Raw genomic sequence first — 12,055 nt, forward strand, 5'->3', positions numbered from 1 at the left:
ATGTGAGAAACTGCAGAAGCTGGTGACTGAGTTTGGTAAAGTGTGTGGAAGAAGAAAGTTGAGAGTAAATGTGAATAAGAGCAAGGTTATTAGGTACAGTAGGGGTGAGGGTCAAGTCAATTGGGAGGTGAGTTTGAATGGAGAAAAACTGGAGGAAGTGAAGTGTTTTAGATATCTGGGAGTGGATCTGTCAGCGGATGGAACCATGGAAGCGGAAGTGGATCATAGGGTGGGGGAGGGGGCGAAAATTTTGGGAGCCTTGAAAAATGTGTGGAAGTCGAGAACATTATCTCGGAAAGCGAAAATGGGTATGTTTGAGGGAATAGTGGTTCCAACAATGTTGTATGGTTGCGAGGCGTGGGCTATGGATAGAGATGTGCGCAGGAGGATGGATGTGCTGGAAATGAGATGTTTGAGGACAATGTGTGGTGTGAGGTGGTTTGATCGAGTAAGTAACGTAAGGGTAAGAGAGATGTGTGGAAATAAAAAGAGCGTGGTTGAGAGAGCAGAAGAGGGTGTTTTGAAATGGTTTGGGCACATGGAGAGAATGAGTGAGGAGAGATTGACCAAGAGGATATATGTGTCGGAGGTGGAGGGAACGAGGAGAAGAGGGAGACCAAATTGGAGGTGGAAAGATGGAGTGAAAAAGATTTTGTGTGATCGGGGCCTGAACATGCAGGAGGGTGAAAGGAGGGCAAGGAATAGAGTGAATTGGAGTCATGTGGTATACAGGGGTTGACGTGCTGTCAGTGGATTGAATCAAGGCATGTGAAGCGTCTGGGGTAAACCATGGAAAGCTGTGTAGGTATGTATATTTGCGTGTGTGGACGTGTGTATGTACATGTGTATGGGGGGTTGGGGGGGTTGGGCCATTTCTTTCGTCTGTTTCCTTGCGCTACCTCGCAAACGCGGGAGACAGCGACAAAGTATAAAAAAAAAAAAAAAAAAAAAAAAAAAAAAAAAAAAATATATATATATATATATATATATATATATATATATATATATATATATATATATATATATATATATATATATATATATATATATATATATATGATTACCCACAGCGTTGCTCCAGCACTGCTTATTGATTGTTGCTTACTCTAGTCTGCTGTCAAAGTCGTTCTGCTCAGTTTAATCTCTTTGGATGTCCCCCGTTTCTTGCTCACTTCTCTCTTGCTCCTCCTTTGAAACGTTTCCTTTGATCCCAGAAAATGCATTCATCATGTTTATACCCTCCAATAATTCTCATATCTGAATTTCTGCCCTTACTTTTTTTCTTGCAAAGGGAAATGACTTAGGCCAAAAAATATCAATGGCGGTTTTCGTCTTTCCATTTGTCGCTTCACCAACTCCAGGAAGTCTGGTTTAACCGAGAGAGAGCAATTCGTTCACCAACATGTCTTTAGTTCTTTATAGAATTTTTATATTTGCCGTCATACATTTTCATATTCACCATCACCCATTTTTATGTTCACCATCACACATTTTCATATTCACCATCACACGTTCTTATGTTCACCATCACACATTTTCATATTCACCATCACCCGGTCAACTGGTCTAGTCTGCATATCAATAAGTCTTCTGCCATGCCCAACAATGATTTGTATTACGTTTCAATCTGGAGCTTCACTTAGTGAATTTCTTGTCCCTATGGTTCATCCAAGTTCCCCCAGACTTCTGTTTCTCTCTCCGCGTCTTTGCCTTTGTTCCCTCAAACAGTCTTTGTTCTTTATGTTTCTGCTCTTGACTCCTGTCCCTGAGTTCCCCTCCTGCGCTACCCAGGATCCCTCTTCCGTTGGCTGTCTGCTCTCTCGTTTTCTTCAAGCACTTGATATCTGTGATCACATTTTCATTGTATATTTCATCTTTTTTTTTGTAATCTTTTTCATCCACGAGATGTAACTTCTGATCGTGTTTCAGTATCATTACCTTTAGCTTCCGTACCCGTAAGGTTCAAGCTGTTTTATTCTAGAATTCTTCTCTTGTCTCGTCTCCTCTGGCGTCAGAACCAGTGAGGCATCCTTCATCCAGCTTCCTCATACAGGTATGAGTTTTATATTCAAGATTTGTTTCTCTATCTAAATCTACCATTAATTCTTTACGATGTCGTAATCTAGTGAAAAGAGTGACAGTACACTAAAGATTCTGAGTTCAGTACACTGATTTTCATAGAACCGTCTCACGAAGCATCATCCCCTCCCTGTTCTCATTCAGTACCTTCTAAAAGGTCACAGGTAAGTTCAAACACTGCCAGTGTTAGGAACTGTAGAACAGTACTGAATGAAGTCCGGCCAACAGTTTGCTGACAAGCGGATAAATCGCATCTTGGTATTGCAGAGCAGTTAACAATTTTGTGCCCTACAAGTCTTTATATTTCATCATAAACCTCCTTTATCCCTTTTTTTCAGTCCTTATCTCTTTGTTGATGATTTGGAATAACCAATGAATATCCCGTAATAAAGAAATATTTGTGTCTTTTGCCAACCAAACCACGGCATTGCACACTACCCTAACTCTACGTCCAGAAATGCATTTACATTTTGATCTGGTCCTGTGAATAAATATATTTCGAAGTACTGTGACTTCGAAGAACCCCTGATAACCTCCCACTTACCCGTATAAAGGCTTCACGAAGCTGCAGTTTCTGTTTTCTTCAAATCAAGAGCCATACTTGAACGCCAGTGACGGTGCGTGTATCATGTGCTCACACTGCAGTGTGTGTGTTGCAGTATGTGTGTGTGAGTTTGCTGCATGCGTTGGGACATGCTGTTGTGTGCACTTGCAGCGTGTGGGTGAGGCGGGCTACGTTGCAGCTGCCCCGGCGGCCTTTCGCCCTTGGCGGGCCCCTGGCTGGCTGGCTGTGTCTCTATCTCCGCCGTATTGCTAGTGCTCCTGTACAATTCTTAATTTGTAAAGTTGGATGCGACAAGAAACATTTTTCCAGTTTCTGATGATGTCACTTTACCGTTAATGTCTGGCAGCGTCTAATGCTGCATCTCACCTTTATTTCTAATATGTTACTACGTATGGATACATATTTACATCAGCTTTGTATGTGTTTACGTGTACATATGGTGGCTTGTGAAGCCGGTAAACAACCTAACCCTCCTATCCTGAGACTGATCTGGTGTCTACCACGCCTCTATAATACTCTTTGCCAACTCTGCATTCTCTGTACTTATACTTTAGGAATCTGTGTTTATTCCTCTTAACGTTTCGTTATTCATCTTTATTACTGTATAATTATATTGGACTGAACAGCATATATTTCTATTTTTTTTTCACGTGCAGTGGTTTACGTCATCATTGCTTTCTATTCTCACTAGATAATTGGATTCTATGTAATTTTGTTAATTTCAGTTGAAAGCTTGTTTGTACTCAGACCTTTTTATTATGGTGTTTATCATTAAAGAAATTATATATTCTTGATAGATAAGCAAGTGTGGTGATGGGTGTGGGGAGTGAGCTGTCAGACAGAAACCTTAGCCTACCATGTGGTTATTTCCTGCAGGTTCTTCAGTAAGAAGCGTGAGGCAAGCGCTGACCGCGCCAGGAGCAAGGGCCGCACCCCAGAGCCCTCCGGTAGCACTCTAGAAGTGCCACGTCCAGCCAGGAAGAACCGTTCTCCCTCCGTCAGGCTCTCCCAGGGCGTGGAGACCAAGCTGGTGCCCCCAGCTATCCCCGAGAGACAGGTTCGTACGTTTAGCGATACTACCGTCGACACAAGGCTCAGGTGGTGCTGCTTTACCTGGCACTAATGTGTACACACCAGTGATAAGCTAGTCATATGACCGTATTTTTGTATTGGAAGAGCCTATGTGCATTGTAGAACTATTAATAAAGTATGAGTTACTTCCATTCCTATATATATATATATATATATATATATATATATATATATATATATATATATATATATATATATATATATATATATATATGACAGAGTGGCAGATATAGGGTGTTTTGGTCGAGGTGGTGTGCAAAGTGAGAGGGTTAGGGAAAATGATTTGGTAAACAGAGAAGAGGTAGTAAAAGCTTTGCGGAAGATGAAAGCCGGCAAGGCAGCAGGTTTGGATGGTATTGCAGTGGAATTTATTAAGAAAGGGGGTGACTGTATTGTTGACTGGTTGGTAAGGTTATTTAATGTATGTATGACTCATGGTGAGGTGCCTGAGGATTGGCGGAATGCGTGCATAGTGCCATTGTACAAAGGCAAAGGGGATAAGAGTGAGTGCTCAAATTACAGAGGTATAAGTTTGTTGAGTATTCCTGGTAAATTATATGGGAGGGTATTGATTGAGAGGGTGAAGGCATGTACAGAGCATCAGATTGGGGAAGAGCAGTGCGGTTTCAGAAGTGGTAGAGGATGTGTGGATCAGGTGTTTGCTTTGAAGAATGTATGTGAGAAATACTTAGAAAAGCAAATGGATTTGTATGTAGCATTTATGGATCTGGAGAAGGCATATGATAGAGTTGATAGAGATGCTCTGTGGAAGGTATTAAGAATATATGGTGTGGGAGGCAAGTTGTTAGAAGCAGTGAAAAGTTTTTATCGAGGATGTAAGGCATGTGTACGTGTAGGAAGAGAGGAAAGTGATTGGTTCTCAGTGAATGTAGGTTTGCGGCAGGGGTGTGTGATGTCTCCATGGTTGTTTAATTTGTTTATGGATGGGGTTGTAAGGGAGGTAAATGCAAGAGTCCTGGAAATAGGGGCAAGTATGAAGTCTGTTGGGGATGAGAGAGCTTGGGAAGTGAGTCAGTTGTTGTTCGCTGATGATACAGCGCTGGTGGCTGATTCATGTGAGAAACTGCAGAAGCTGGTGACTGAGTTTGGTAAAGTGTGTGGAAGAAGAAAGTTGAGAGTAAATGTGAATAAGAGCAAGGTTATTAGGTACAGTAGGGGTGAGGGTCAAGTCAATTGGGAGGTGAGTTTGAATGGAGAAAAACTGGAGGAAGTGAAGTGTTTTAGATATCTGGGAGTGGATCTGTCAGCGGATGGAACCATGGAAGCGGAAGTGGATCATAGGGTGGGGGAGGGGGCGAAAATTTTGGGAGCCTTGAAAAATGTGTGGAAGTCGAGAACATTATCTCGGAAAGCAAAAATGGGTATGTTTGAGGGAATAGTGGTTCCAACAATGTTGTATGGTTGCGAGGCGTGGGCTATGGATAGAGATGTGCGCAGGAGGATGGATGTGCTGGAAATGAGATGTTTGAGGACAATGTGTGGTGTGAGGTGGTTTGATCGAGTAAGTAACGTAAGGGTAAGAGAGATGTGTGGAAATAAAAAGAGCGTGGTTGAGAGAGCAGAAGAGGGTGTTTTGAAATGGTTTGGGCACATGGAGAGAATGAGTGAGGAGAGATTGACCAAGAGGATATATGTGTCGGAGGTGGAGGGAACGAGGAGAAGAGGGAGACCAAATTGGAGGTGGAAAGATGGAGTGAAAAAGATTTTGTGTGATCGGGGCCTGAACATGCAGGAGGGTGAAAGGAGGGCAAGAAATAGAGTGAATTGGAGTCATGTGGTATACAGGGGTTGACGTGCTGTCAGTGGATTGAAGCAAGGCATGTGAAGCGTCTGGGGTAAACCATGGAAAGCTGTGTAGGTATGTATATTTGCGTGTGTGGACGTGTGTATGTACATGTGTATGGGGGGGGGGGTTGGGCCATTTCTTTCGTCTGTTTCCTTGCGCTACCTCGCAAACGCGGGAGACAGCGACAAAGTATAAAAAAAAAAAAAAAAAAAAAAAAAATATATATATTCTGAGGTTTTGGTACCATCATATAAGAGGAAATCTCTCAGTGATGGTAGCTGTTGGTCCAGTGGTTTGGCCCAGAGATGGTGGCTGCTGACCTAGTAATGGTTATCACTCCCAGATGTAGCAGTTTTGGCCTGATGTGACGTATGTAATGTGTGTGTGTACGTATGCATCGGCAGGGTGCCGCGGAGGAGCTACGGGAGGATGAACTGTTCGACGCAGAGTGCCTGAAGCTTATGAACGAGTACTTCTACGGCGTGAGGATCTTCCCTGGTCAGGATCCCGCTCACGTGTACATCGGGTGGGTCACCACGCAGTACCACATCCACGACTCCGCCTTCGACCAGAGCAAAGTGCGTTCCGTCATCGTCCAGGAGTACACCGAGGAGGGACACATCCAGAACGCGTGAGTAGGCACGAGTCTTAAGGTACCGAGGCTGTTGGTTAATGCATCCTCGTTGTTAGTGAACCCAATTTGGTTAGGCCACATCGGTTGTTGACCTACACACCTAGGTTGTTTGTCAAGGCATCTTAGTGAAGTTGGTTTGTTGGTCAGCGTTCTAGGTAGCCATGTAACTGGCTATTGAACGTTCTCATTTGTCCAAAAGATTTGTAGAAATGCCAAAATGGTAAGAAAATACAGATTTACTTCTATATTTTGTCCATAAAGTGATATCCAGTATGACTACGATTGTTTCTATAATTGATACCTGGATAGATGATAATGTGAAAAATATTCTTTGCCGAGCACATCTGATATCAGATTAAGCAATCCAAGATCAGTGATAGGATCTAGAATATTGTGCTGTGTAAACGGAAACTGATAACATGGTGGTTGTGCTGTCCCAGGGTGGAGCGTCACAGCTGCTACATGTTCCGTGCGGACGAACTCCACGCTGAGGTGTCCTCTGACACTGGCGGTAAGGGCGCATCGCAGGGAATGTTCATCGGCTGCTTCATCGACACATCGACGGGCTTTATCACCCTGCAGTGCGACGGGAAGGATACGCGCCATAAGTACCGCATGGAGCCGGGTACCAAGCTGTTCCCTGGCGTGTTCTTGGAGCCAACCAGCAAGGAGGTGTTGCAAATCGAGCTGGGTCGCACCCCGACCACTTTACCGCTCAGTGCCGCCGTCCTACAGAACAGCGATAAACACGTGGTGCCTCAGATGCCTCCACGTCTCAAGGTCCAAATACTGAAGGTCAGTAGCGCTCGACAATCCACGCGCACTATTTTACCCTTCCTCTCCTCTGTAATATGCATGACATCTATTATTTGGGGTATTTCCTTGGAATTACGAATATGGCGATTTCCTTTTTTTCCGGTGATTCTACATCTGCAGTATAAACACTCTGTTGTTTGAGGGTGGAATTCCTGTACAGGTAAGGTGTTCCAGCAAGATAATTCATAGACAAACGAAGAACATAGTTAATTAGTGGAGCAGAGCAGAGCATGAGTACCAGTGATAATGACAATGAAGGTAGCAGCACATTAATTCTCTTTTCTGCTCAACATGTACGTTTAGATATATTCACTTAGCAGTCTTAAGAAATGTTGCGACATTAGCTATCTCTTTGTGCCTTTTGGTGGTAATAACATTACTGAAAGCATCTTCAGGATCCAACAGCCTCTTCGTTTCCCTCAATGTAGATCCTGTTTGTATGTACACGATCATTAGTTTATCTTGCATGGGAAGGCAGGAATAATGGTGTATTTGACCGTTGCAGCCCTACCAGTGGTCGCGGGTACCGAACACTTCACTCAGAATCCATGCCCTCAAGCTGTCTGACATCCGAGGCTGGTCCATGCTAGCTGAAGACTCGGTGCCGATGCTCGCCCTCCATATCCCCGAGGAGGACCGATGTATCGACATCCTCGAACTGATCGAGTACGACAAGCTACTGAGCTTCCACGCGCACTCACTCGCCCTGTATTGTGCAGTGTGTTACCAGAGCAACTATCGCGCTGCCCACACACTGTGCTCGCACGTTGACCAGAAGCAGCTGCTCTACGCCATGCAGTCGGAGTACATGTCTGGCCCTCTGCGCATGGGATTCTACAACCTCCTCATAGCACTGCATCTGGAGAGCTTCGCCAACACTATGTAAGCATTGTCATGTATCTGTGGTCGTTGCTTCTAACGGTTCATCTGTCTTATAAGCAGTTGATTAAGTCCTCCTGCACACAAGGTTGGAGACATTTTCTGTTCATCTTGAGAAATATTTCTTTCAACGTACTGCGGAGATACATTTCTTCCGCAGGGAAGTGACTCCAAGGAACATAATACTTTTCATCACTAAAAAATTTGCCTCCTTACAGGGAAGTGACACAGAACGAGTTCATCGTACCCCTGAGTACGGAGCTGAAGGAGATCTACAGCCAAGAAGGGATGGGTAACTCCATGTCTGCCACGCATACTGAGTCTGTCCGACCTATCATGACCATGTCGGACATCAGGTACGTCATACTCGAGAGTGCTCGAGTTATATATCACATGCCAGGCTTCCTGTCTGTACACCTTAGTCTAGTTTGTCAGCGGTATAAATCCCTGTGAAATTTATATTAAAGCTTTAAAGCTAATGTATCTTGCCCTTGAAGTCTTAGGTCATAAATCTCTATAACCATAACGAGGAAAGCATACCTAGTAATGACAGGTATTAAAGAGGTCAATTATTTTTGATATCACCCTCGTTATGTGAATTCCAAAAGAGATCAGCCAGAACGTTATATTGTGACATGTGTCTTCAGCTAATTCCAAATTTTCACATTAGATTCGTTTCTTGAGGATTTACAATTTTTCCTGATATTTATCGCTCTTTCTTGCTCCTTAGGACTCTTGCTTTCTAGGTCATCATAATAAACAAATATCTAGAGAGATTATATACAAGAAACAAGTTATTTTAAAGGGAAAACGCTAAATATCATAATTCTTAACGTAAATAAGATTACAGTTCAAATGAGACTGGTAGATGAAAGCAACAGCAATAAGTACAATCTGTTCCACAGTTTCTCTGAGACGAACCGGATAAGAAATATCCAATATGTTGGTCAGGAATGTATAACGGGTAAGCCTATAGTGCGACCACGAAAATAGGAAGCTTCATTTCTCAGTGCGCCTGTTCTAGAGACGGGATGCCGTGGGTCTGATGTTCTAAGAGTCAGGCTGTACGTTCTTTACCGTAGCGACTTTGAATTTCTTTAGAGAGAAATGTTCCTTGAATAAACCAGAATTGCCACAACTCATGGGTCTGTTTTCTTCTCGAGTGTCTGATTTTGTTAATAAGTTCTTTAAATTTTTGAGAATAATAACAATCAATAAGAAGAGCAAGAATAAAAAATAAAATCTAGATGATGAATAACAATTTCCAAAATAGATAAATCATGAATTTAAATTAATCTGATAAATATGAACATTACCTAAATAGGGCGGGAGTTCTGCTTGTTACTGAACGACGTATCCTTATAAAAACGTACAATAATAATGAGGTTTAGGATTTTATCACAGAATGATTAAGTCTGGTCACACGAGAGTCGGGACAATGAACATAGTAGATTTAAGGTATGAAGGAGACATGTCATGCCTCAGCTGGGATTAAATTTCAAAGGTAGTAAGTAAATTGATATTTCTTTTCATAGTGCTAAGTTATATGTTCTTTAGGTCATTGACATGGTTATTAATGTTGATTCAAACACTAATTATTGCTTAAGTGGGACTAACTGTGAACTAACTGTAAACATCCATTTCGTAGTATTACTTAAAAGGTTGTAGCTAACCTTTTTTTTTTATTTTGCTATTTGCTGATATATTGTAATGTTTGTCATCAAATAATTCTGCCGTCCTTACTAGCATTTATACCCCAATTGGGCTAAACATAACTTATTTAGATTAGGCTACCTTTTCCCACGTATTTATATATTTTTCTACTTTTTTTCTTATGTTCTTTTGGCCTTATCTACCCCTGCATTCGGTAACTCTGCTGGTCGTCCTGCTTGGCCAATAACAATATTCTTCCCGCGACTTCAACACCGCTTGATCGTCTACGATTGCCTCATCGCCACCACCGTGGTTGTGACTAACACCACTGGAACACCTTTCCTCCCACCGTTACTTTTGGCTTCCGCACCCCTCCCTCCTCGCTTATATCGTCTACCCGCTATCCTCGGGCCACCTCCCCATCCCGTTCTGTCCACCCTTCGTATCCCCAACCCGCATGCTTCACCATCCTATCCCTTCATCCATCTACCTCTACCCCCTGTCCGCTACCTGTCCGCCTGTTCCACTCGAGCCCATAGTAGTCAGATGGGCAACCCTGAGACGATCTCCGTCCATTCCACTCACATGCCTCCTGGTCCTCCTGCCGTCCACCCCAGCACACACATCGAGACCATCAAGGGCCTCTCCTCGCCGTACTTCCCGCTCGACGTGGCCCGAGAGTTCGTCATGAACGCACTCGCCGAGGCGGTGAAGACCAATCAAGTCCACAACAGAGACCCCATCGGAGGCTCCAACGAGAATCTCTTCGTGTAAGTTGTGTGACCGACGACTAGCGGCAAGTGTGAGTGTTGACAGTCTCGGTTGTGGAGGCGAAGGTGAAGATTTGTAGAGGTTTTCAGATAAGAAGAGAAAATATTGGGGTGAAGAGCGTGGTGAGAGTAAGTGAGCTTGGAAAGGAGACTTTGTGTGAGGAAGTACCAGGAGAGATTGAATGCAGAATGGAAAAAGGTGAGAGCAAATGACGTAAGGGGAGTGGGGGAGGAATGTGATGTATTTAGGGAAGCAGTGATGGCTTGCTCAAAAGATGCCTGTGACATTAGAAAGGTGGGAGGTGGACAGATTAGAAAGGGTAGTGAGTGGTGGGATGAAGAAGTAAGATCGTTAGTGAAAAAGAAGAGAGATGCGTTTGGACGATTTTTGCAGGGAAATAGTGCGAATGACTGGGAGATGTATAAAAGAGAGGCAGGGGGTCAAAATAAAGGTGCAAGAGGTGAAAAAGAGGGCAAATGAGAGTTGGGGTGAGAGAGTATCATTAGATTTTAGGGAGGATAAAAAGATGTTTTAGAAGGAGGTACTTAAAGTGCGTAAGACTAGAGAACAAATGGGAACATCGGTGAAAGGGGCTAATGGGGAGGTAATAACAAGTAGTGGTGAAGTGAGGAGATGGAGTGAGTATTTTGAAGGTTTGTTGAATGTGTTAGATGATAAAGTGGCAGGTATAGGGTGTTTCGGTCGAGGTGGTGTGCGAAATGAGAGGGTCAGGGAGAAGGTTTTGGTAAACAGAGAAGAGGTATATTGAAAGCTTTGCGGAAGATGAAAGCAGGCAAGGCGGTGAGTTTGGATTATATTGCAGTAGAATTTATTAAAAAAAGGGGATGACTGTGTTGTTGACTGGTTGGTGAGGATATTCAGTGTATGCATGGTTCTTGGTGAAGTGCCTGAGGATTGGCGAAATGCATGCACAGTGCCATCGTGCAAAGGCAAAGGGGATAAAGGTGAGTGTTCAAATTACAGAGGTATAAGTTTGTCATTTATTCCTGGGAAATTGTATGGGAGGGTATTGATTGAGAGGGTAAAGGCATGTATAGAGCATCAGACTAGGGAAAAGCAGTGTTGTTTCAGAAGTGGTAGAAGATGTGTGGATCAGATGTTTGCTTTGAAGAATGTATGTGAGAAGTGCTTAGAAAAACAGATGGATTTGTATGTAGCATTTATGGATCTGGAGAAGGCACATGATGGAGTTGATAGAGATGCTTTGTGGAAGGTATTAAGAGTATATGGTGTGGAAGGTAAGTTGCTGTGAAGCGTCTGGGGTAAACCATGGAAAGTTTTATGGTGCCTGGGTGTGGAAAGGGAGCTGTGGTTTCGGTGCATTACACATGACAGCTATTTCTTGTATGGCGGGGTGGCGACGGGAATGGACGAAGGCAGAAAGTATGAATATGTACATGTGTATGTATGTATATCTCTGTTTATGTATATATATATATATATATATATATATATATATATATATATATATATATATATATATATATATATATATATATATATATACACACATTGTGATTATGGAAACGTGTTTCTGTGTTGCTCTATACCTGAAATGAACATATATATTTTCGTGGTGATGCCTCCTACTGAGACAGGATATGTGTGGGTGTTACAGGCCATTGCTGAAGCTGGTGGACAAGTTGCTGCTGGTGGGTATCGTGCAGGACGATGACATCAACCGACTCCTCATCATGATCGACCCCGAGACCTGGGACCCGGAATTCGAAATCGGTAC

At 43.0% G+C, this 12,055-nt stretch overlaps 1 protein-coding gene across 1 annotated transcript in view; it reads left to right on the plus strand.

The window, feature by feature from the left end:
• Nucleotides 1-12,055, plus strand: part of LOC139756016 (ryanodine receptor-like) — a 494,517-nt gene that overhangs the window by 401,621 nt on the left and 80,841 nt on the right. Inside the window, 7 exon segments of the mRNA XM_071674954.1 lie at nucleotides 3,521-3,701; nucleotides 5,948-6,174; nucleotides 6,618-6,972; nucleotides 7,499-7,875; nucleotides 8,091-8,228; nucleotides 10,065-10,295; nucleotides 11,936-12,051. Coding sequence (XP_071531055.1) covers nucleotides 3,521-3,701; nucleotides 5,948-6,174; nucleotides 6,618-6,972; nucleotides 7,499-7,875; nucleotides 8,091-8,228; nucleotides 10,065-10,295; nucleotides 11,936-12,051 — 1,625 coding nt within the window.

Source organism: Panulirus ornatus, chromosome 20 (genome assembly GCF_036320965.1).
Source record: "Panulirus ornatus isolate Po-2019 chromosome 20, ASM3632096v1, whole genome shotgun sequence".
In the NCBI taxonomy this organism is placed as follows: domain Eukaryota; kingdom Metazoa; phylum Arthropoda; class Malacostraca; order Decapoda; family Palinuridae; genus Panulirus; species Panulirus ornatus.